This window comes from Panthera uncia, chromosome C2, assembly GCF_023721935.1.
Source record: "Panthera uncia isolate 11264 chromosome C2, Puncia_PCG_1.0, whole genome shotgun sequence".
Classification (NCBI taxonomy): Eukaryota; Metazoa; Chordata; class Mammalia; order Carnivora; family Felidae; genus Panthera; species Panthera uncia.
In genome coordinates this window covers 75598058-75624923 of record NC_064810.1, presented here as the reverse complement: position 1 = coordinate 75624923, position 26866 = coordinate 75598058, and the positions used below count along the sequence as shown (strand labels likewise).

Here is a 26866-nt window from a genome sequence, read left to right as displayed (position 1 = left end):
CCGCTCACATTCTCCCTCTCTCTCTCTCTCCCTCTCCTCTCTCTCTCTCTGAAAGATAAACATTTAAAAAATTTTTCTAAACTTTTTGGTTCCGTAAGTTTATGTTTTTAATTTAATTTGAAAAATTTAGCCATTATTTCTTTAAATATGTTTTGCTCACTTTTTCATTCATTCATTCTTTCCTTTTCTTCTAATAGCTCTGTTAAATTTAGTATAGACCACTTGGGGTTGTCCCACAGATGACTGAGATTCTCATTTTTATTTTATCCTTTCCTGTGTTTCAATTTGGGTAGTTTCTAGTTTCCACTAATCATTTATTTTTTGATGTTTAATCTGAAGAATTTTAAATTTCAGAATTGTATTTTTCAGTGTTTGGATTTCCATTTCTCCATAAAAATACCCCTATTGATATTTTTTAGTTGTTCTTTTTTTTTTTTCTTCCAAGATCTTATTTAAGTTTAAGTGAGTTAATATACAGTGTAGTATTGGTTTCAGGAGAGGAATTTAGTGATTCATCACCTACATACAACACTCAGTGCTCACCCCAACAAGTGCCCTTCTTAATACCCATCACCCATTTAGCCCATCCCCCACCCACCTCCCCTCTAGTAACCTTCAGTTTGTTCTCTGTATTGAAGAATCTCTTATGGTTTGCCTCCTTGTTTGTTTTTCTATTTCTCCTTCCTTTCCCCTACATTCATCTGTTTTGTCATCTTTTTTTTAATTCAACAGGAATATTGATAATACTCATTTTAGGTGCTAATTTGCTAATTCCATCGTATTTGTCAATTTTGATTCTGTTTCTTTTTTTATTGGCTGATTTTTCTTGTGATTATGGGTCTTTTCTTGCTTTTTATTCTTTTGTTTTTTAATCATATGCTGGCCGTTATGTATGCCGCATCATTGAGTGTCTGAGTTTTTAAAGTGAGTGTTGTCTTTTTTCTCACAGGTAATTTACTTGTCTGACAGCTTTTTTTTTTTTTTTTTTTTTTTAAGAGTCCTCCTTATCTTTGCAGGACCTTACATATGAAAAAAATAGCCTTTTCTTTAAGGCCAGATTGGATTTATCTAGACTGGGGTCTCTGCTTAACACATGGGGAGCTACCCAAAGCTTCTTCACTCCAGTCTTAAGTGCCCCAGTCCTGCATGCGCACCTACAGTTGTTCAATTCCCAGTTTCCTAGCAGTTGTCCCCTTCCTGGTAGCTTTTCTTTCACTAGTAACTGTTCTTTGCCTGATCTTGTGAAGTGTCATCGACCAATGCAAAGCTTTATATTTTTCCAAAAACTTGAGGTCACCCCTTGCAGATTTATAGAGCTCTTTTTCTACACAGTTTTCTTCCCTCTTTGCCCAGGCTTGTAAATTCACCCTAAGTCAGTAGTTCTGAATTCTGATTTCTGTCTCCTTAGCTCACTGTGATGACTGTACTTCTTTTTGGTTTTCCCCTTTCTATGCCACAGTCTAAAAGTGCCTTCAGGCAAAAAACTAGGGTGATGGTGGGGCTCAACATTGTTGTGTCCTTTCTCCCACAGATCACACACAGATCATCTGCCACTTATCCACCTTAGAAAAAACTGTCATTGTAAATATTATGGAGAGGAGGCTATCCCAGTGTCAATTGCTTCTCTAAGGCCAAATGCACAAATTTTACCACACTATGGTAGTCAAACAAAGCAGGTCTGCAAGTTAATTCAGTTATACGTCTCTGGTTTACTATCATATAGACAAAGCATTCTAATAGTTTGTAATTCAGGGAAATTGTCATTACATGGTTCCCAAAATTGTCAAGAAGTCTCAGCAGTTTAGCAAAGAACACACAGGTTCTGTGGCAGGGAATACCTGGGAGTCCGAGAAGCTATTGGGCTGGGAGACTCAGTGGATAGCAAGGCCCCAACTAATAAAGTTAAAAATAATAAGTTAGGTTTCCAAGGAGAAACAAAATTGTAGATCAAGAGCTTGAAACAGGGTAAAAGACTGGAGCTAAAGTCCTGGATTAGTTTAACTCAGGGCGGTAGCTGGAAATGTGAACTTTGGAACCTGTTATTACTGTAGAACTGCAAAAGGAGTGGAGGGAATTCTGATTCAGGGAGTTACAGCAGAGCAAGTGGCTAAATTTGGCGATATCCTAAATCAATTATAAGTGAGATCAAAGAGAGACGCGGTTTAGAAGTCCAGTTTGGTCAAATTGCATCACTCTTTCCTGATTGGAAACCCTTTTGTCTGGGATTGCATCACAGTAAAATCTTTATGCCAAAACATCAGAGGTCCAGCTGGGGCAGACAGAAAATGTGGGCTGAGGGTCACCCTTTCCCTGCAAGCCAGCAAAGCTTTATAGGAAAGCTTTTTAGAACATTTCCTGCATGTGGTTTAAGCTACTTAGAAATTCAGCCCTGTGGATTATTTATCTTAAGAGTTCAATTAGTTAAATAGCATTAGGAACTTCTTGATATCATCAATATGGCCCCACAAAATGCGATCTATAAATATGACACATGTAATTCAATGACCCAAAACCAAATTAAAAATCCCCACAAAAAATGAAAGAAAGAAAAGAAGCAGTAGTAAAATAAATGTGGCAGAGGGAAATTCATGAAGGTAATTGACCTCTTGATCATTAGGCAAGATATCTATTGATATACATAAATATATATTTCTTAATCCATTTCAGGTAAGTGCATTCACTGACCTCTTTTTTTTCACAATTACAAAATGTCCAGCCAGAGGAGCAAGAATAACTGAGCAAATAATGAAGATGACAATGGGAATTACCCCAGTGTGCTGTTAACATAACGTGTGCTCAGAAATACCAAGGACACAGCAATTTTCATGCCAGCTACCCAAACTGATCTTAGCAAATGCTCAACAACTGCACCGACATAGCTTTTGACATTTGATGATGGAGTTTTCTTATTTTAAACATCATTATTCATGGAATGAGAACAAGAATAACTGGTAATAATTCTGCACTGCGGAGTTCCATACTATCTCTGAGATAGGATAAGCATCCCAAGTTTAGGATAATGAACTTAAAACTCTAAGATCTGCCCTTTAATTAGAGAACTTCAGGCTCAGCTCCAGGCTGCTTACCATTTCCCCAGTAGGATAGATACCTGTTTTAAAAGGGATTTTTCCACTAGTATATGATCAATAATTAAACTTCATGGCAGAGCTCTCCAAAGATCTCTGGACTTTGGAATCAGGGAGCCTAGATAACAGTCCCAGATTTGAACAAAATTCCTCTGTGCCTCACCTTGGCAAGCACTTAACACGATGTTCAGGCGATCAAAGAAGCCTTTTCTCACTACCTGGCCTGATACACCTCTCCTGCCCAGCCCAGCCTCTCGGTCACCTCTGTCACATTACCCTGGTTTATTTCCTTTATAGCACTGATCACTACCTAACATTAGTTGTCTTATTATTTATTTCCTTGCATTAGAATGTTAACTCTAAGAAGGCAGAAATCCTTTTGGTCTTATCCACCATCGTGTCTGCAACAGCATCTGGCAAATAATAGATGGTAATAAGTAATTGTCAAGTCAACTAATACACAATTTAAGCCACTTGTGCTTCAGATCCAACTATTCTATTCCCTCTTCAAACACTTAGGCTTCATTATCACAAGCTAATAAGGCAACCAAATGAAGTTGCTGATATTGGAGGACTAGATTTCTTTTAAATATCCCAGAAGTATATGGTGTTATATCAGGAAATGTTCATTGGGATCCTCTGTGTTCTAGGGATAGGATGGATGAAGAAGACATTGTCTTTACCTAGAAGACAACAAAAGTATAGTTTAGTGGGAAGCAAGAGAGAGTAGAGAAGCAAGCTTGTAGACAAATTAAAATATAACACAAATGCTCTAATACAATTACAAACATTGAGAAGAGTTGAAATTGCTGCCAGGCAGATGTCAGGTGCAAGACGAGTTTTATTCTAGGAAAGCCTATACGAAATAATAACATTGGAGCATGGGCTTGAAAACTAAAGAAAGAGAAAGGATTATTCTCGCCAGAAGTCCCAGCATGAGCAAAGACATAGAGCTAAATCTTCCTGATGTTTTTGAAGAAAAGGCCATGGTAAATGAGACGAGTGGCTGGTGGTTTCATCATAAGAGACCTTGTTTACAGGGCTGAATTAATACGTATCTAGTTTCTAGGAAGTCAGGAATCATCTTATTCTATTTCTGATAATTCCAAAGAAACTGCTAAAATGCCTATCATATAAAAGTAAACGGATTAGGTGGGAATCTGTCCATGCCTGGATATTACAAGTTAATCTTCAGAATGTGTATCCTAGAACTATAAACCTGAGAGATACTTTCAAAGCCAAGCATACTTAGCATTTGCTAGATTCCTCTGTTTCTGCCCAGTGAAAATAAGATTTTTGAGGCTTTTTTCTGAATTTATAGGAAAGGTAATTAAATTTCTTCCAAATGGCACTGAAAAGAAAATGGAATTAAGACTAATGGAAACACATTAAGATTTTCACTCAATCCAACTGCTCCTCCAACAATTAAAATTCTATCAGTTTCATGGTCTGTCTAGGTAGTAATAAGGAGTCCATCCCCAAAATGGACAAATGGAAGATGGAATCACACTTTTCAAAAATATTTTTAAGGAGATTCACTTATCAGATTGTGCACTGAATGAGATGACCTTCTAAATCCTGCCCAATGCTAAAATGAATACAATATACCCTTTATATGCCATTAATGTGTATTAATTTATGTAACATCAAAGTCCCCTCAAGTCACCTAATGGTTAAGAACGCCTGTGTCAGGTGCTGGAAACAAAAAGAGAACTATGACACAGTCTGGCATTAAAACCTAGTGCTTAATCCCTATCACGTTATCTCTGCTTGTTCACACATACAAGTCAGGAGCATGGCCCAGCTGCTTAGCTTACCCAACTATTTGCAGGATGACAGGCTAGCGTGATTACCACGTAAAAATCAATTGTTTCTCTGTTGTTCACTCCATTGATAGCTCCAAGATACACAGTGGAATTAGCATGTGGTTTTGGAGCCACAGTGCTGCTGGTAGTGATCCTCATTGTTGTTTACCACGTTTACTGGCTGGAGATGGTCTTATTTTACCGGGCTCATTTTGGAACAGATGAAACCATTTTAGGTGAGTAATGAACGTTAGATGTAAATACCTTCAACTGTCCTTTTCAGAAAGCATGTTGACTTGATAAAAGCTAGAATAACTGGGAGATTTAATCTAACTATCTTTTGTTTCGGCCCTTACTATTGAAAATCTTTCTAATGTATATTATTTTGCTTCCTTGGCTCAATATGTGTTTAGTCTAGGTTAGCCTGTCCAAATAGAAATATAATGCAAGCCACATATGTAATTTAATATTTTCTAGCAGTCACAGTAGGAAAAGTAAAAAGAAAGTGAAAATTATTTTAATAATATACTTTATTTAACCCAATATACTCAAAATACTATTATTTTAGCATATAATTAATATTTAAAAGCTGATGGTGATATTTTAATCTTATTTTTTGTGGTCAAAATGTCAAAATTTGGCATGCGTTGTGTTTTAAATTTTACAGCATATCCCAGTTCAGACCAGTTGCATTTCAAGCGTCCGGTAGCTACGTGTAGCTGTGTCTCCTATAACTGGACAGTGTAGGTCCACTCTTTGTACTTAAAGGTGGTCCATGCACCAGCAACATCAGCATCACATGGGAGCCTGATAAAAGGAGGCTATTAAGCTAACCCCTATTCTGAGTCAGGATCTACATTTTAACAATATTCCCAAATGATTCAGGTGCACATTAAAGTCTTAGAAGCACTGCACTAGTGCACATTTGCCTGGTGACAGGCATGGAACAATGAAACATAGTGATTCTTAGACTCATCCCATGAAGATTTTCATTCGGTAGGTTTGTGGAAGAGACACAGAACCTGTATTTTTACTGAGAGGTGATGTTTATAATCAGGCAACTTTGGGAAAGATGGGTTTATTGAATCTAAGTATATATATATATATATATATATACACACATATATGTACATATATGTATATATATTTCAATATTTATTTATTTTTGAGGTGGGGAGGAGAGGGCAATGAGAGAGAGAGAGAGAGAGAGAGAGAGAGAAGAGAGAGAGAGAGAGAGGTTGAGAGAGAATTCCAAGCGGGCTCTGTGCTGACAGAGGGGCTTGAACTCACGAACTATGAGATCATGACCTGAGCCGAGATCAAGAGTCGGATGTTTAACCAACTGAGCCACCCAGGTGCCCCAAATCAAAGTATATTTTTAATTGTGGTTATTTTCATGTATAAATAATTTAGACACTTTCTGAAAGTTTTGCTCAATTTATAATTCTAATATATCAGTGAGTGACAAACTAGGACAGGAACTGTAAATTTTCTGTATGGTATTCATTGCCAGTATCTATGATTGACTATTTGCCTCCTGATTGTGTTAATTCATTGTCAAATGAGCCAAATCTCATTTATTCTCCACTATAAAAACTAAACTTAGTGATATGAGAGTAGTATACACATCAGAAAAAATTTGTAATTACACCTTAAAATAGTCATTTTGCCTGGAGACCTGTCACAGGTGGGAAATCACATGAAATCTGTCAGATAATTCATACAGTAAAAAAAAAAAAAAAAAGGAAAAAGGTCTATTATGCAAAAGTTTGATTCAAGAAAAAAAATGCAATACTACTGAGAAACTCTTCTAATTTATATTCGATCTCTCTTCCTTTTGCCAGATGGGAAAGAATATGATATTTATGTATCTTACGCAAGGAATGCTGAGGAAGAAGAGTTTGTGTTACTGACCCTCCGTGGAGTTTTGGAGAATGAATTTGGATACAAGCTGTGCATCTTTGACCGTGACAGTCTGCCTGGGGGAAGTAAGTATCTCACATGAGTACAAGTGATGCCACTCTCTGAATGGCAAAGGGAACCCTTAGTTTGGGGTCAGGTGTGAGAGTCATGGCAGAGCTCTATGTTGGCATCTTTGGATATTTAACATCCAATTGTTTGATGTAATAGAGACTTCTTTAGGAATAAAATTACATTGTGAGTTGTAGATTATTCAAGTGCCATTTATGGTTGTAAAATAGTTCCTCTGGTAAGTTTTAAGAACTCAGTGTCAGAAAAGTGTGGAGGCACAGTGGATTAGAACTCTATTAAATACCTCAGTTTTAAATGCTCTGCTTACACACGTTTAGATATGTAGAAGGTTTAAGCAAATCTGCATTAGTTTCCCTAGAATGTTTTTTTTTTGTTTTTTGTTTTTTGTTTTTACAAACACTGAGTTTAAACAACATTTTTACAAAGGCTGAGGTGTACTTGATTTTACTAACAATGAGTTTGTGAAAAGAGTGCACGGAATCTCTCTTTATAGTACTCACTCATAATAATCAGAATATTTTCTCTGTGGTATTTGCTAATTTCCTTTTCTTCACTTTTGCTTTCTAGCAAGCCAATGCTATTCATATTCCCCTTTTTCTTAGGTCTGTTTCTTCCTTTCTATCAGCTTATACATTTGAGATGTAATTTAAAATTTTACAAAGGCCAGTATATTCTAGTAGTTAAAAAAAAAAAAGAAACTTGAATTGCTGAATGCTTTCAAGGAAAAGTACATCCCTAATTTTCAGATCCACCCAGTAACATACAAAGTGACAGTCCATTTGAGTCTGTTTTAATAAATACATAATAGCATTCCTAAACCCTCCGTTAAACTTTGTACTGTTGCAATGCATGTAATGTGTCTGATCTTCAGTACAACAAACTGATTTTCCTCCCCTAAAATCCTGTTTATGTTAGCCATTTGAGATGTTTTTGAAACTATTATATGGATAATGGAGATATAAAGTAGACTTAAATGTTTACGCTCATCTTGCATTAGCCGGACCACTTACTTTATCTCCTGCCATCACCTAGAAGTCCATCATGCTTGTGTTCTGCAGCTGATGTGTCTCTCAGGATCATTTTGCCAGGAAATGATGACTCGACTGAATAGCTAAAGGACAAATTCCACTCATTTTAAGACTTAAAGTCCTAAATCACTTATTCATCCATTTATTCATTCATTCTGCCATTCAACAAATACTGATCACTTGGTGAAAAGTTATATAGAGGTATACAGTATAACAATGGCCCGCCAGTAGGGGTTGACAATCCTTTGAAGGATTCAAATTCCACAGTTATTCTTGCATCTTGCTTTGATGGTGGGTCCTTGTGAGCCACATCCTCTCTGCCACTCTTCTTCCTCTTTGCCTCTGGGTCTCTTTCCATGCGTGTACATGGCCTGCCTCCAGCAATACTGCCTCAAGTACATAATTACTTATTCCTCAATTCTCCTCCAGACTGCACATGGAATTTTAATTGCAGGTATTTCCCCTTGGCCTCTGTACCTGTTGAAGGTGAAGGGGCAAAATGACTACTTAGGGGAGTATCGTAAGCCATGAAATAGCTTCCCACAACACTCGTGTATTCCCTGGACTTGGCTCCTATTTAAACTCCAGGTAAAGGATTATACAATCCTAGATAAACAGCCTTGAGGAGATGGATTATTCCCAAGAATTTAGTGACAGGAAATAATCAGAGCCCTTGATAACAGAATAGAATTACACTGAATTTCCATTTTCCCTGTTTCCTCTTCTTTTCTGACCTGAAGAAAGTATTTGCCTGCTAGTGAAGGCAGACACATTAGCTAGCAGCTGCTGAAACACACGGTTTCATAGTAATGATAGGAGTTTAAGGAGAAAGATCCAGGGACTAATTTAGACTCCAGAGCAGTGAGCAGAATAGAAGGCTGAGCTGAGAATGTGATGCCAGCCAAAATGCCATTCAGTTAGCTAGACTTTTTAAAGTTCCTATTCTAAGGACATAGACCAGTCTGAGTCAGGCAGGAGTCTGGCAACAGAGAGGGACTTTCAGAAAATGAACGTTCCTACTCTTGCTTTCCTGTGTTGGTGAGAAATGAATTTCCATGACTTTGTCTATGATGATTATCTTTTCAAACACCCACTGGCTTTAGAGAGAAGCCACATGGGGTATTGTTGGGGAGAAAGGGCTCAGGAGCTGATTTGACAGGGCTCAGGAGCTGATTTGACTGGGCTGCAGCATGCCACATGGTTTGAAGAAATCGATTTCTGTACAATTCATCTATTTCTCATAAAGCTTTTGAAGACCAAGGTCACAGAAGTATACTTGGCTTCATGCCTGTTAAGAATTCTTTTTTGGGGCGGAATATGTGCATATCGTTTTCAGTACCTTGGAGGAGTGTGGCATTTATTGGACAGAGTGAGTGGATCTAAGGATTAAGTTGTCGCAAATGTTCTTGGTAAAAGTTTCACCTCAACTCCCAGGCTGTTACCCCAAGATCCCTACACTTGCTCCCCAAGCCCCAGGCTTTGGGGAATTCTTGGCCAACACTAATCCCCATGGTGTTTTCTTTCTCAGTTGTCACAGATGAGACCTTGAGCTTCATTCAGAAAAGCAGACGCCTCCTGGTTGTCCTAAGCCCCAACTACGTGCTCCAGGGAACCCAAGCCCTCCTGGAGCTCAAGGCTGGCCTAGAAAACATGGCCTCTCGGGGCAACATCAACGTCATTTTAGTACAGTACAAAGCGGTGAAGGAGACGAAGGTGAAAGAGCTGAAGAGGGCTAAGACGGTGCTCACGGTCATTAAATGGAAAGGGGAGAAATCCAAGTATCCACAGGGCAGGTTCTGGAAGCAGCTGCAGGTGGCCATGCCAGTGAAGAAAAGCTCCAGGTGGTCTAGAAGTGGCGAGCAGGGTCTCTCCTATGCATCCTTGAAAAATGTATGAAAGGGACAATAACGAAATGGGTAAAAAGAACCAAGGGCACTCCAGGAAGGAAGAGAGTCCCCTTTCTTTGTTCCCAACGTATTGTTTCACAGACAGAAAACAATTCTGTCCAAGCCTCCCCGGAGGGATAAATTCAGGGTGACTATGACTGGTCGTGGTGCTTCCTCAGGCAATACTAAGGTTTAGAATGGCAGTGCCTCCAGTCTGTCCCCAGTGTCTGATGGCACTATGTTCTTTGCAGGCAAAGACTTAGTTGATGTGAATTTCCCCTCTCTGCCTCCTCCGTCCCTGTTCCACGTCTCCATTCCCTTTCTCACTCATGTTTTATCACCTTAACGTTGTGGAGCAGCCTTTGGCTGTGGATTTCAAGACCCCTTAAAGATAACTCAGCTGTTAACAAGGTCATTGCGAGTTTCCAAGTACTTTTCATTTTTACTCATCAGTTAAAAAGAGAATGAAGGCCCACATTTGTTTTAGCTGAGGACAAGGAGCTCTTCGGCTCATTGTGTTGTGCAGCGTGCCCTCAAGGCCAGACGGGCACCCCTTTAGGACTATACAGAGCAGCAGCGTAACTGAAAGTGTTCCTTATGATGGTTTTAAAGGGCTCACCTGTGGTTTCTACTACATTCCTTGTGTCCTCCTTCTCAGGTCATTGATGTCCTATTTGTCAGCTTGAAAAATATACCATACGTTTTGTTTGTTTGTTTTTTGTTTTTTATTTCAGTAAACTCCTGGATATCTGTAGGTCGACCCATATTTGTCACTCCATCTCCCCTGCCTATGGTACCTCCTATCAACCATTTAGAGTTTGCAGGTGGCCCCACCCTTGGCTTAGTCTGACAGGAAGCTTCTCCTAATGGTGCTAATAGAGAGTGAAATAACAGCAAAATGCTTTTAGGGCATTTGCTGGCTTGTGAGAAAAGCACAGAACAGGGTGTTCAGCAATTTGTCTTTTAATCTCAGCCTTGCTAATGTGAATATTAGGAAAGTGATTTCTCCTCACTCGCTTCTGTCTCCCATTGTAAAATGTGGAAGTTAGACTCAGTGACCTTGAGAGTTGCTTTTAACATTAATATTCTAAGAGAATTAACTGGACCACCCAGTATTTTCGATATTTTATTCACTAGTACAGTTAATACATTCATGCTAAACAAGTCAGTGTCTTCCATGAAACTTGTTTTTTTGTTTTAAATAAAATTGTACTGTTACTAGGACTTGGAAAAGTGAAAACTAAGTCCAGAGTTTACAGAGTGGTGAATATACACACACACATACACACACACACACACACACACACACGCACAAACACATGAGTTATAAATGTATGTATATCTACATTGTATATATATATATATATATATATATACACATGGATTATATATGTGTATATATGTATGTATATATGTGTGTGTATACGTATGTATATATATGTGTATATATATATATATATGCACACACATGTGTACACAAGCATGTGACTTTAAATAGCTATTGACACAATATTACAAACCACTGGAACTCTTGTCCAGTTTTTAAATTATGTTTTTACTGTAGTGCTTTTGTATCATGGTTTTCTGTACATCATTTGTAAATTCATAGCTCACAGAGTAGTAGTTGTTGTTAGTTCTTGCCTTCCCTAAATTAGTATAAATAACTTACTGCTGCTACATTTGGTATGGGTGCAGTGGAATCTGTTAGGCACAGAGCTTCTATGGTCACTGCTAGGCAGTGACCAGACTTCTGGAATTAACTGATCATCTACTTTGTCATAAGTACATACACACACTTAGAGACTAGGCTGTGGTAATCTCAGCATTCAGCTATTGGGGAGATAAATCTCTACTTGGCCTGTTGGGTAATAGATAAAAGGAAAATAAAATACCTATAGAAAAGCATGAGTATCCTATGAAACACCATAATCCATAATTTAAGGGAACCCTTATCCCAGTGTTATGTTGATAACCAATTCTAAAACTATATCCTATGTTTAAGTGCCCTTCTGCAGCACTAAAGTACATAATAAATCATTTCTCTATAGTAAAGGTATTATTTTTAATTGAAGAAAAGAAAAACTTCATGAATTCTTGACTATAAAACTATGGTATAGAGTCATCCTTGGATCTTTTTTGTCTATTAATGCTTTTCTTTATTACAAACCACAATTACTCCTCCTGTTAACCTTCACCCACAAGACCAGGAGAGAGCTGACACTAGACAAGCTTTGAGTGTCAATTGCATGAGTTTTAGGTAATGGGGGACAGTCCCCTCACAGGTGGCCATTCTCTTGCCAACGCTGCATTCTTTCTGCACTTTCGGATTCAGTATTTATCCCAAGTGCTTTTGGGTACCCCTAGAAACTTCTTGATATTCTTTTTCATATTTATATACTGGTCTTTGATATGAAACTTTATCAAATGCAAAAATCGAAAGCATCTCAAATCTAAATGATATGTCTCATTCTCAGAAAATTGTGTTTTATAGTTTTTGTTTTGTTTATGTCCCCGAAGATACCCCATACAAAATTTTTGGGGTAGATGAGGAAATACAATTTTTGCTTCACTGTTTCAAAAAACCTTAATGGTTTTAGATATATGATACAAAGATCTTCTGCACCCAAGTTAACAAAGAACCATGACATATAAAATGTCTAATTACACAATCATATAAAATTTATTTAATTATCTTCTGTATTGTAACTTAGATGATTCCCTAGGATTCTAATAAAAAAACCACTCCATTGTATTGGGAAACAAAAGCATCATTCCACTTGCTAATTATCCACTTCTTTCCATAGGTTTTAATATTTTAAGAGTATCTTATCTTTTTTATTTTATTCATAAACTTTTGTATTTTCCATTTTCCATTTGATTTGTAAATTTGTTTCTTTTAAAAATAAACCATTTATTTTCAGCTTTGAATTTTATTTTGTGCATGTGTTTTGTCTTTATTTTCATGTTTGGTCATAAGAAATGAGAATAAGAAGAATTCATGATACACATAAAAAGAAATTTTAGAAGTTACATTAGTTAAATTTCTCTGAGAGAAATCTGAGAAAAAATGAGAACTTTATATCAACATTGTTTTTACATGTAAATAAAACTTAAGTAAAATGAATTCTTCTAGTACACCAGGTTTGTGTGTGTGTGTGTGTGTGTGTGTGTGTGTGGAGACGGAGGAAGAATAGCAGAGCGGTAGAGAGAGAGAGAGAGAGCGAGCAATAGGCTAGATTATTTCAATAGTTTTTTTTTTATTCACTGTTTATTTTAAAGTAAATAGAAGTTTTAAAATTTATTATTCATTTATAAATCCACATATTAAGGTGATTCTATGAAGTTACCATGAAGAATTGATTCAAATTAGGGGCGCCTGGGTGGCTCAGTCGGTTAAGCGTCCAACTTCGGCTCAGGTCATGATCTTGCGGTTTGTGACCTCAAGCCCCGCATCGGGGTCTGTGCTGACAGTCAGCTTGGAGCCTGCTTTGGATTCTGTCTCTCCTTCTATCTCTGCCCCTCCCCCACTTGTGCACTCTCTCACTCTCTCTCTCTCTCTCTCTCTCTCTCTCTCTCTGTTTAGCAAAAATAAATAAATGTAAAAAATTTTTTTTAAAAAAGAATTGATTCAAAATCAATTAACATTAGTCCATACATTAGTTTAATATCACTTTCACTAGACAGTGAATAATAATTTAACCAAAGTGATTAATTCAAATGTCTACCACATGTAGATATTTACACATAGGTATTTTTAACCCTGTAAGTTTGCTCTTATTATATGCATTTATAGATGGATGAACTCAGATTTAAATATATTAAGATAAAAACAGATAAATGGAGAAACAAGTATTTTTGGATTCAGATTCATCTTCCCAATTAGGTGGCTCACCTCACCCCACTTTTTTTATTGCAATTTTTTTCAATGTTTATTTATTTTTGAGAGAGAGAGAGAGAGAGCATAAGCAGGGGAGGGGCAAAGAGAGAGAGGGAGACAGAATCTGAAACAGGCTCCAGGCTCTGAGGTGTCAACACAGAGCCGACGCAGGGCTCAAACTCATGGACCGCAAGATCATGACATAAGCCGAAGTCAGACTCTTAACTGACTGAGTCACCCAGGCGCCACCACTCCATTTTTTTTTACTACACTTCATATTTTAAGAAAGAGGGAGAGAAGTTTGCTGCCCTTGCATACACCAATAATCTAGCCAAAGAACAAAATTATAGTCCTTGTTTTCTTCTAGGTGAATTGCAGGGAGATTGTGACTTTTAAAGGCCGGATATTCTACAGTATTGATGAATTCTAGATCAGAAAATGTGACCTCAAAATTAATTTAGCACTACACAAGAAATGTGGTCTCATCAGCCTATAGCCATACCCCACTGTTTGAGCCAAACAGAATAAACAATTTATGACTCCCTCTCCATGTAATATTCAGCATTAAAAAATAGTAACAATTCACATCCTCAACTGCAGTTTTTACAATATGGAAGACATTAAAATAAGTCATAAAGGAGGCAACTTTCTTCAAAGTACTGCCTCAAGGCCCCTAGGAATAGCCTAACCCCCATTTGATAAGCATCTTACATCCATTCTTCAATGTCTAGAATTCCACCAGACATTCCACTGTATTTGTTTCTTTAGCATTGCCCTGTCTCAAATGCAAATAAAAAAAAAAGATAAAAAGCTAGAATCTTTCCTTACAGGATCTAGGACAGCATTTTATTTTCAACAGTGGTATCCCCATTGGACAGAACATTTTCCTAATATGACTATTTTGAAGTGAAACACACAATGTACACATGCGCACACACACAATTTGAGTGCACAAAGTTCTTTTTGGTTGATTATCTATCCACGTTGTCTTAAGGTTATATCGTATTTCTCATGAGATGAGAGAAGCAGATTTTCTACTTTTACACTCTCAGGTTTATGAAAGGCAGCTACACAGATTCTGAGTAGGGCTGGGATAAAGGAGTTTCCAAAAGACACACACACACATGCATGCACACACACACACACAGGCTTTGAAGATAAGTGAAAATTTAGACTTATCTTTTAAGATCAAAATAAAAATTCTCTAAAACTACTTTGCACTCTTGATAAAACTAGTTAAAAGGTCTTGAAAACTGAACACATGTCTCTTTCAATTACCCTTCAGGTTCATGTTAAATTTACTCATTGGAAAGAACTAAGCTAGTAAGGAGCACAGCTCCTTCATTCCATATCAAACTGTAATGATCAAATTTACTGCAAACTTTCAGCTAGTCATCACAGGCTAGAAAGTCTCTCCATCCCTCTTTCATCTCTGGCCCCAAAAGGGGAGGTCCCCAAGCTCATGGTCTGTCTATATAGCACTTGTTTTCAGAATCATCAATGGCTGTGATTTACACATTTGGAAATCCTTTCCTTCAGGAAATCACATTGTTTAAGCCCTTAAATCTCATAATGAGCTAAGCACTACATTTATTTTGGGAATTTTCCATTGGAATCTGTCCAAACCCACCACAGTAACTATTAGAAGTTAATCCATTATCAGAAGTCTTTGATTGATTCCCACCCATTGTATATGTTGTTGCTCCTTTAATTGATTTTTAGTCCAATTCTTCATACATATACATGCAAAAAGGAAGGGAATTTTGTTTGATAACCAGGTCAATACTATGAACTGTCTGATGCTGTGTCCAAAAATTTTAAGAACCAAGAGATATAACTGTGTGGATTTTAGGAGATGGCAATTCCCTATTGCTCTTTGCTGATAAGACTAAGTCTGACACCTTATGTTCAGTCCTATTCCAGGTACTATTCTCAGGAAACACGTATATGAACTGAATATTATTCAGAGGAACAGGATAAAAGTGGTGAAAGAGACTTGAAAGCATGTCTTATGGGGGATAATACAAAACTTCCGAAGCTGATCTAAATCTAAAGATGAGAAAAAATACAATGAGATTTTTATTTTTTTATTTTTATTTTTTTAATATTTATTTATTTTTGAGAGAGAGAGAGAGAGAGAGAGGGAGTTGGAGAGGGGCAGAGAGAGACGGAGACACAAAATCTGAAGCAGGCTACAGGCTCTGAGCTGTTGGCACAGAGCCTGATGCGGGGCTTGAACTGACGAGCTATGAGATCATGACCTGAGCGAAGTTGGACGTTTAACTGACTGAGCTACCCGGGCACCCCAAGCAGTGAGATTTTTAGAGATTTGAAGGTATTAGATCTAAGACTACCAGATAAAAGTGGCACGGAAGAATATTTTTTAAAAAAATAATTTACAAATAGCTGAAATTAGCTGCTTTTAAAGGTGGTAAATTTTCTCATCCCTGAAGGTAGCAGGAACTTAGCAATCATTGATATGAGTAATATAGAAGATTCATTTGCTGGGCAGATTATTTAACGCTGAGAACCTATGTTCCTGAGTGTTTATTTATTGCCTCTCCTTTGTAGGATGGACAATGATGAACTCTAGTTTATATAAGTTTTTACTAGGCATTGTCCTATCTTTCCATTTTCCTATAGATACAGTGGAAGCAGTTTTTGACTTCATTCAGAGAAGCCGAAGGATGATTGTTGTCCTGAGCCCAGACTATGTGACAGAAAAAAGTATCAGCATGCTGGAGTTTAAACTGGGTATCATGTGCCAGAACTCCATTTCCACCAAGCTCATTGTGGTTGAGTACCGCCCCCTTGAGCATCCACACCCAAGCATCCTGCAGCTGAAGGAATCCGTGTCTTTTGTGAGCTGGAAGGGAGAAAAGTCCAAACACTCTGGCTCTAAATTCTGGAAGGCCTTGCGGTTGGCTCTTCCCCTGAGAAGTCTGAGTGCCAGCTCTGGCTGGAACGAAAGCTGTTCTTCTCAGTCTGACATCAGTCTGGACCATGTTCAAAGGAGGAGAAGTCGTTTGAAAGAGCCCCCAGAACTCCAGGGCTCAGGGAGGGCTGCAGGCACCTCTTCAGCCCCAGATACAATGTCCAAGCACAGAGGGAAGCCCTCTGCGGCCTGTCGCTGCTGTGTCACCTACTGTGAAGGAGAGAGTCACCTCAGGAGCAAGAGCCGGGCAGAGATTCATACCCAGCCCCAGTGGGAGACACACCTGTGTAAGCCTGTTCCCCAAGAATCAGAAACTCAATGGATACAAAATGGCACCAGATTGGAACCCCCTGCTCCCCAGATCTCAGCCCTTGCTCTTCACCATTTCACGGATTTATCCAATAACAATGACTTTTATATCCTATAATTACCGTATGGTGGGTGGTGGCTGCTATCCATACCAGCCCTCTTTGTGTCATGAACCTATGGGAATAACTGACATTTTTATCATCTAGTGGACTACCAGACTGTGTCCCCTTTATTGATTTTTAAAAACTATTTATTTCTAGGAGACAAAAGACCTGAGGACCTGAATCCAGAATTATTGCCTCTTTAATGGCCTCAGAAGAGCACACTCTTCTTGGGCCCTAGAAGGTCAGTATGTGAAACTTGCCTAGAGTCTGATCCTCTATCTTGCCCAATAGTTTCAAACTGAGCAAAGAATTTAAGTGTGTTTCCTCTGAGTTTGTCGATCCACCTCACGTTATGAGTCAGTCAGGTGTACTTGGGCAACGACACTTACAGGGTATGCATATCCCAAGGGAGCATTGTGGAGTTGGTTCAGGTGGAAGCTGTAAGACTCAGCTCTACAGAAAACCTATAGCACATTTTCCCTGGAAGAACCAAACACGCTCACACAGGGATACATGGTGTTCTGTCATTGTAAACTAGTGCTCTCTAAACTGCCTAAAGTTGTTAGTGTCAATAAAGTTCTATTTTTATGTGATTTAATTTGTACTAACAAGTTTTTACCTGTCTCTCTCCCCTCTTCTTTTTATGGCTTTTGAACTCATACCAGAAGAATATTCCACTTTAGGAAACCTAGGCTTGGTTTAGGTACTAGGCAAGTCTGAGGTGCCTCTTTAGCTGCTTTCTCATGTGTACGAGAGGAAATCTGGGAAAGGACAGAAAGTGAGTGAGAAAATGTTCCAAATGAAATGGAAGTTTACACAAAATCTCATTATTTTTAGAACTGACAGCTGAAAGATTCAGATTGTTAGGGATTTATTGTAGCATTTGGTATATGAATCCCTTCTCATTCAAGTTTCTGAGAAGAGATAGTCAATTCAAGTGCCTACAGGAATCAGAAAGTAAGAAAAAAGGAAAAAAGGACCAGATATAAACATAATACATATGCTGTCCATCTAAGACTCATGTTTATAGGGTCATACGTATAGATACATATTCCTTTACTTGAAACATTTTGACACAATCATAAAAGGCACATGACATTTGATCTCCCAGTGAGGGAGATAATAGAGATGATTGGGCCAGTGGGTAACTGAAGAGTAGTATTTCTTAAAAAAGGAGCAACGTCTACTCAGCTCCATCACAATATTTCTCACTCAGCCCCATTGTTGGCAGATTGTTGAATTTTTCAAAAGAATCTAAAAATTAATATTTGTAAGTAGTCTCCCAATTATGGGATGGCGAAAGAAAGAAAGAAAGAAAGAAAGAAAGAAAGAAAGAAAGAAAGAAAAAGAAAGAAAGAACCAATCAAAATGCATGAACATGTATTCAGCCTAAGGGCCACTAGTTTGTAATTTCAGAACTAAAGTATTAATCCAAAGAGTATATATCTGAATGGGGATTCAAGTGTCCCTGGCAATAGTAAGACTGGAGAACATAGGCTGGCCCTAAGGACATGATGGGAGACTTCTATTCTGTCCCCAAATCAAAAACACCTGAATCCTCAAAATAAGGATTCAAAATAGTGATCTGACTTAACACTCCATCAGAGGAGAAAAAGCTGGAAAATAGTTCCTTCCATCCACTCTGGTGGGAGAATAGAGGCTCCCTGTCTGGTGACTTTAACTGTAAGACAACCAGAAACACAATCTGCTACCCTGAACAGGAGCTGAGTGAAAAGAGCAAATGACCACACCAGACATGAGCAGTCACCTTCGATACATTAATGCTGGCTGCTTGTGAGCTATGACCCAATGAGTGTCAGCCTTTCTCAGTCACTAATAGTGAGGGATGGGAAAGAAGCCAGATGTTTATTCCACTACTGCACTTGGAGAGAAAAGCAGAAAATCCCTTCTCTGTTCTAACAAACTATTAGATCCTTTTTCCTGTTGAAAGAAAAGATATGGGAATAAGGACTCCCCAGGGGAAATGTGACTCATCATGGAACTTGGAATTAAGAAATGACAGGCCATCCTACCTACCTGAATATCCAACAGAAAATGATTGAGCACAGTCCATATTCTATATTCATTTCTTCTTAAAGGAGATTAATCCATCCTTGATGGATGTTCAAGGATCTTCACTTGGAAGACAGCAGTTTATTTTCCAATGTGTTAAAAGGTGGTGGTGGGGGTAATGTAAGTTGCTCCAAATCCTAAAAAGGGAGAGAATGCTTTTACCCATAATCTTATTCCTTATTAGCTCAATGTCCCAAATACAAAATATCTTCACAAAATTTGAGAAATTACTTTTGTTATTTATGAATTATTTTTTTAGTGAAAAAAAATAAAGGATGAATGGCAAAGACATGGAAATTAAACATGATTTCTTATGAATGAGTAGCTACATAATTGTGTTCTCAAAAGCAAAGTTAGCTCTGGTGAGTATCAATTTCCATTAACAATATAAAGACAATGCAAGCAGTATAAAGTCATAGCTTTTGGCATTAGCTATACAAGGGTCAGAAAGATAATGGACCATACTTTTACTGTATGAAGAAAGGCTAAGAGGTTATGTTATTAGCCTCTGACCCAACATGCCATACTTGAATATAATATTCGGTGTCAAATACTTCAACGAGGCAAATGATAAGAAAATTTCCTTGTGGGTCATGCATATTCATAATTGACATGATATGATTGCAAGTCAAATGTATATCATTTACATAGCAATATTGCCTATTTAGGAGCAGGAGTTTTAAGTCAAGTAGAGATGAATGTGTGTATTGCTTCTCTCCTAATTATCTGTTTGACCATGGGCTCTATGGGCCTCAATCTCCTACTTAGTAAAATGGAGATCATATTATTAACCTCACTGGGTTTTGTGGGCATTAAATGATATAATGCATGTAAGTGCATAGCACAGTGCCTGGCATATTATAAGTGCTTGATAAGTGTTGGCCAGTACTATACCCATAATGGAATCATGCTCATGGTTGCAGAAACTTACATTTGCATAATGGGTTATGGTTTACAAATTGATTTCACATGCATCACTTTTCTTTATCTTTCTTCCTTTTTTTTTTTTTTTTTTTTTTTTTACTGTCCCAAAATGCACAAAAGCAGTACAAAGCAGGCACACATTATTTAGGATAACTGATTTTCCTAATGACACTCAGCCAATTAGCAATATGGTTAGGCCTCTAATCTAGGCTTCTGACACCTGATCTAGTGCCGATTCTGGAACTTTTCCTATAAGATTCATGTGGAAGTATTTCTAATTGTAACTATTTAATATGGACCATTATACATTCAAATCAACAAGTCAGTTAATGTAAAGCCACAAAAAGCTAATTAAATGTCATATCAAGTGTCTGATGTGTCATCTGGCCTTGTCATATTATGATTTTATAGAATTTCATTTTTTTCTATTTTAACATTTAAGAATTTAAAAAATAGAATCATTTTTTTGTGTCTTCTAGACTCTATGATCAGGTTATAATTTTTCTCTCAAAATAAATTATTTGTATTTGTCTTAATGGAAAATAAAATGTATCCACCTTATACCTTGAAAAACAAATTTAATCTTTTAGCAGCTGTGATTTACACTGTGAGTTCCAATTATCATTTCTTATAACTAATAAGAATCCTAGTGATAATGTGTACACTTCTAGTTTGAAAATTTGAAGTGACTGGTAAACTAAAGTGCATGAAAAAGACATCAATAATAAATTGACCTGGGTATAAAGATATAAAAATGCAGAATGATAATCAGTCCCTATGGCAATGATTTCAAACTTTTGTGTGTCTAAAGATCATTTGGGAGGCATCTTAAGATGAAGATCCCAGGATGGGCCCCTCCCTTAGAGGAGTTGATTTATTGGGTCCTGGGCATTGTCTAGAGGTCCATGTTTTAATATTGTGCCCTTGATAATTCAGGTATTCCATGGGTCAACTATCAACTACTACCTATGAGAGTTCTTTCAAACCCTTTCCATAGTTTTTATTTTATTATTCAGGTTATAAGAGGAGAAAAGCTTTATGAGAGTCTGGTCCAGTACTTCTTAAAGTGTGTTCCTTGATGCATCCATATTGGAACCATTTGGGGTTCATGCATGAAAATGCATATTTCTTGACCCATCCAAGATTAACTAAATTAGGATCTCTAGAGTGGGGCAGATTTTCACTTGAAATAAACTTTCCAGGTGATTCTAATGCACAAAAAGTCTAAGAACCATTAATTTGTATCTCTCTTTAACTCCTCTTTTACCCTTGTAGGCTCTGATTTTCTCCAGCCAAGGAAGACTACAAATCATCCTTTAAACAAGGTGTTTGCAGGCAATAGATGAAAATATAGGGCATGTTTAGCCCTTGGAGTTGCCTTGGCACAAGAAGACAATTAAATAGAGGAGCAGTTAGTGCAGTGTATTTCTAATATACGAAACATCAAACACTGACATCTGGAATCTGGTAGGATTGCTGTAATCATCACATGTATTAATCAGATTCAGATAAGCTACATTGTGCTAACAAAGAACTCCAACATTTCAGTAGCTTTATATCACAAGACTCATTTCTTCTTTATGCTATATGTCCAGATACGGGCTTACATTTCTGTAGTTCTGCCATCTGAAATGTGTGGCTTCCTGCTGTTCTGAACTTCTAAATATGACACTTATTACTCTCACTTACAATCCACTGGCCAAAACTAGCTGTGAGTGCTGATCCAGTCATAGAGAAGGCTGCAAAATGCATTCTTCCTGGGTTCCTGGGAAGAGAAAAATGAAATGGAACTTGGTGAACACAAAGCACTGTCTTAGCCTAAGAATGAGATATTGAGATTGCCTGAAGAGGCAAGAGAACTACATACGGAGTTATGTTAAATACCTTGATAATGAAGGAATGGAAGGACTTTCCTGCCAACACCCCACCTCAGCTTGCCAAGGTGTCAGGTCAGGTAGTTGTGAAAAAAGAGTATACGAAAATGAATACGCCTTGTCCATAATTTTCCCTAAGGAAAGTTACAGAAGGAATGCATAATAATGATTACAGCTTCTGATTAAGGAAAAGGATTCTTAAAAATTGGCAAGTGTCTGTATTTGGTTAATTTCCATTCAGTGGCTTTAGGTAGTTTTCTAAGAATGTGATGCTCAAACCATCTGCCAATGAGCCATTTCATTTTTGAATATCCAGGGAGTCTCAGAAGGATTGAAGACATTTAGAACACAGCAGAGCATGTAACACGGTCATTAGAATGTCTCCCTTGATCTATTTATCTAAAGAGCTAAATGGGGAATTCAAACTGAACATGCTAGAGCTCAGACGAAGGAAGAGATAAACGTTGTTGTGGGTATTATGAAGTCGGCCGCCATCTATGCATCTGCTCTATGATTTGGATTCTTTGTATTAAAGATATGAATTTTTATGACTTCTCTAATGTTGTGCAGTATCATTTGGTCATGAAGAAATCTCTCTTTGTGCTTAAGGAGCCTAAATCCATACTAACAAGTTACAATGCTGAACAAAGAAAAAGTTTGATTGCTTAGTATAGCGAGGAGATTATGGACATACTCAAAATTCTTTAGAGGATAATTGACAAAGGTTTTCTCCTGGATAATACAAAACACTTAAACATTTAAGTAGAAAAAAATGGCTCTTTGAAATGGCCTCATAGAAAGAAAGCAGGAAGATTCCAACTCTGAACTCAGAACATGAGCTATTTTTTTAAGTTTTTTGTGTGTGTTTGTTTGTTTGTTTATTTATTGAGAGAGAGAGTGCAAAAGCAGGAGAGGGACAGAGGGAGGGAAAGAGAGAGCATTCCAAGCAGGCTCTGCACTGTCTGTAGAACAGTGAACCGGAACTCACAAACTGCGAGATCATGACCTAAGCCAAAATCAAGAGTCAGATGTTTAACTGACTGAGCCACCCAGGTGCCTCATGAGCTATTTTTATCCTACTCTAGGTGACAGAAATTTTAATATTCTATGCTTTATTGAAAAAAAAAGATCAAAGTTGATATGTATTTATTTTTCATTTAAGACACAAAGCCATGCATAACAACTTGTTACTTTTGTCAAAAACTATGGTACATGCTTGCAGTTAATTTATAATTCAATGTTTCAAAACACCTCAGGCAAGTGGTTCTTTTAAAGAATTGCACAGGGGCGCCTGGGTGGCTCAGTCAGTTGGGCGTCTGATTCTTGATATCCACTCAGGCTGTGATCTCCTGGTCATTAAATGCAGCCCAGCATCTGGTTCCACGCTGAGTGGGGAGTCAGTTTAGGATTCTCTCTCTTCCTCTCTCTCTGCCTCCCTCTCCCCGCCTGTGCACGCATGCTCTTTCTCTCTTTCAAAATAAATAAATAAGCATTTAAAAAAAATGCACATATTTGGGGCCTACCTCAGACTATTAAATCTCCCAAAATGACTTAAATGTATACTCTTATAAAGTATGCATTAAGTACCTTTTTAATGTCTGCAAATGTTTCAGTGAAAAATTAGTAAGAACATAAATTTGGACAAAAAGAAAGGTAAAAGCAAATCCCGATCTTTTAGACAATGTATTTTTTTCTTAGAGTAAAACTTGTTTCATTGCCAAATACTGAGGTTTGAGTCCTTTATTTTCATATCTTGTTATGAAATTACATAAAATATGAGAAAAACAAAATGTAGTTAAAATTATGAAAATAATCAATGTAGTTTAATCAACTGCAATTTATTTTTTAATTGTTTAATGTTTATTCATTTTTGAGAGGCAGAGAGAGACAGCGTGAGTGTGGGAGGGGCAGAAAGAGGGAGACACAGAATCCGAAGCAGGCCCCATGCTCTGAGCTGTCAGCACAGAGCCCATCGCGGGGCTCGAACGCAGACTGCAAGATCATGACACTTAACTGAGCGAAGTCAGACACTTAACTGACTGAGCCACCCAGGTGCCCCATTAAACAACTGCAATTAGCCAAAGGCTGGAACCCTAGTATTCATTACATCCATATCATCGGTCATCTACAATAGGACAGTGTGTTCAAGGTATAACAACTTGGCTGTTGGCAAAGACAATTAAATGACTTCTAAGAAGAACCAAAGGATAAAAGGGAGAATAAGCGGACCTATTCACTAATTTGCGGACCTATTCACTAATTTACAAACCTCAGGACTGCAATGTAAAAGGGAAGGGAGATCGGTAACAATTCCCAAATACCAGATGGACAGCTAAAATGTGGAGTTAGTGTCAGAGTTTAGGGAGGAAAGTTGAATGAATATTTTTATAAATAAGAGCCTTGGATATAGTGGAATCAGGAGACCTGAACTGGAGTGCCAGTTCTCCTATTTACTGTGTGCCTTTCAGACACTTTTGCTCTCAAGTTTTCAATTTCCTCATATATTATAGGAGCATAGTATATCCACCTCAGTAGATTGATGTAAGGGTAAAATTATATAGTAAATGTGAACCTCTAACATCTATAAATTACATGCTTGGAGTGGTATTATTATTATTATTATTATTATTACTATTCTATAAAAGAAAGTTGGGGAAAAGGAAGAGGCTCAAGAGAAAGTTCTTAACCTGCTGAATACTGTGGTACTTTCCAGACCAGATAGTTGAACTGTAATCTTTCATATCTAAAAATGAAAGAATAAACAATACAATTTTGTATGGCTCTAAGTGTTGAAGACTACAAAAAAAAAAAATCAGACTCTGAAAAAGTAAAAAAAAAAAAAAAATTTTTTTTGTGTGCTGCCATATAACCAATTACCTTTTAGCAGCTTAAAACAACAAATATTGGGGTGCCTGGGTGGCTCGGTCGGTTGAGCATCCGACTTCAGCTCAGGTCATGAACTCATGGTTCAGGAGTTGGAGCCCCGCATTGGGCTCTGTGCTGATAGCTCAGAGCCTGGAGCCTGCTTCGGATTCTGTGTGTGTGTGTGTGTCTCTCTCTCTGTTCCTCCCCTGCTTGCACTCTGTCTCTGTCTCTGTCTCTCTCTCGAAAATAAAGATTAAAAAAAATAAAAAATAAAACAACAAATATTGATTATCTCACATTTTCTGTGGGTTTCGGTCAGGAATTTGGGAGAGATTTAGCCGGGTGTTGAAGTCCAGAAAAGGGAAGTGACTGGTCCTCAGGTTTCTTAACTTCATCCCTAACATGGTAAGCTACCTAACTGTAGAGGTGCCACAAGGCAAATGAGAGCTAACTGTCTTGTCCTGGCTAGAACGTTTCTTCTTCCTGGTGGAAGATGTGGAATGGGGAAGAATTATATCATCTTAGTTCTGGTTATCTCTGTCTCTGTTTTCCCCCTGTCTGCCTCCTCTCTTACTTTTCCCTTTCTTTCTCCCTCACCCCTCTCTCTCTCTCTCTCTCTCTCTCTCTCTCTCTCTCTCTAAGTCCTCCTCCCTCCTTCCCCTTCCCTTCATTCTATTCTGGGGCTGGTTAGCTATATTCTTGGTCTGGGGGTTGAGTATTGAAGCAAGTTTTATTCTGGCCTCACTTCTAAAGAGATTGAAAGTGACTATTTATTCCAAAAAGCAGCCACTGCAAGAGGAAAGATGAGGAGGTAATGGCTTTCTCTGGAGTAATCCAGGATCTCATCTTTGCTCTGAACTGAAATGATTATATATAAATAATCAAAGCATTTATCCTCTGTATCTCAGACCTCTGAGTCTCTAAAATGGATGTGATTGGACTAGCAAGTCGGTAGGATATTATAGTTCTATGCTTATTTGATTCACTTTAATGCTTAAATAATCCCCTCTCCTCCACCCATATCGCACACATCAGCATCCAAGGTCTAGTGATATTTGAAAGAGTATTTGAAAGGTGAAAGGGCTCTTTCCAAAGAGTCATAAAGAATGCTTTGTCTGTTTAGACCTAGTTCCTGTATTGCATTTCTCACTTGCAAAGCTAAACAGACAACTTCTCTTCTCCCTTATCTGCTGTCCATTACTGTCTAGGAATAGTGTCTGTGAGATAATACAATCAGTTTACCAGGAGCCTGCTCATAGTTCAACTCTGGTGCCTCCAATTTCTTAAAAAAAGCTTTAATCTTAAGTCACAAGGTCACTACTTTGTAAATTAGATTGAAGAAATACTATCTTTTGTCTTCCTAATAGCTTCATGCCCTTATTTTTAACTCATGCAAACCTCAAGCAACCTTCCTATTGAGATATATGTCCATGTATTTTATGATGCCAAAAAAAATTAATAAAGGGAGCCTAATTTTAAAACTACACAGTATAGAAACAGCAACATCTCAGGAATTAGGAGATCTGAGTTCTAATCCAAAACTATAATTCTATTTTTCCCCCTCTGCTATGAGACCTGGAGCAAAGCACTAACTGTGCAATATTCTCCCTGTCAATACAATTCAAGGATCACTCTGTGTCTTTCTATCCCCAGTATTCTAAAAGTCAGTATAGTAATAACAAAGCAAGACTTTCCTATGCGTTTCAGGGTACAACCATGGTTCTCTCCAAGTAATCCAAAGTCAGATGTCTAAGAAATTGGATTCTCCACAAGTGCCCAAATGCTAGTTAAGTTGTACAAAGTGAAAACAAATCTCAGAGATTTCTCCTCCTCACTCATCCTGAGACAATTGCTTTTCTCTTTTCTTCTCCCCAAGAAATCTATGAATTTAAACTACATATACACTAAACACTATTACCTGAACATGCCATGTAGTTTTATGCTCCGTGTGCCTTGGTTAATATTACTTCTGCGTGGAATGCCCGCTCTTCTTCCCTTCCATGTAAGCACTATCAAACTTTCTCAGGCGGAATTGAATGCTCCTTCTTTTATACTTATTATGCATCACACTTCTGTTATTGAATTATAAATTTCTGTATCTCTCTTTT

General features: G+C 37.7%; 1 protein-coding gene across 2 annotated transcripts in view; it reads left to right on the top strand.

The window, feature by feature from the left end:
- Window positions 1-17062, top strand: part of IL1RAP (interleukin 1 receptor accessory protein) — a 130831-nt gene extending 113769 nt beyond the window's left edge. The window contains exons 9-11 of one of the 2 annotated variants that reach the window (XM_049628412.1): window positions 4984-5127; window positions 6736-6879; window positions 16318-17062. In XM_049628412.1, coding sequence (XP_049484369.1) covers window positions 4984-5127; window positions 6736-6879; window positions 16318-17036 — 1007 coding nt within the window. In that variant the 3' untranslated portion in view covers window positions 17037-17062. Of the gene's footprint in view, window positions 1-4983; window positions 5128-6735; window positions 6880-9439; window positions 10506-16317 lie in introns of those variants that run through there. The other variant, XM_049628411.1, reaches the window with a different exon arrangement.
- The last annotated feature ends 9804 nt before the right edge of the window (window positions 17063-26866 follow it).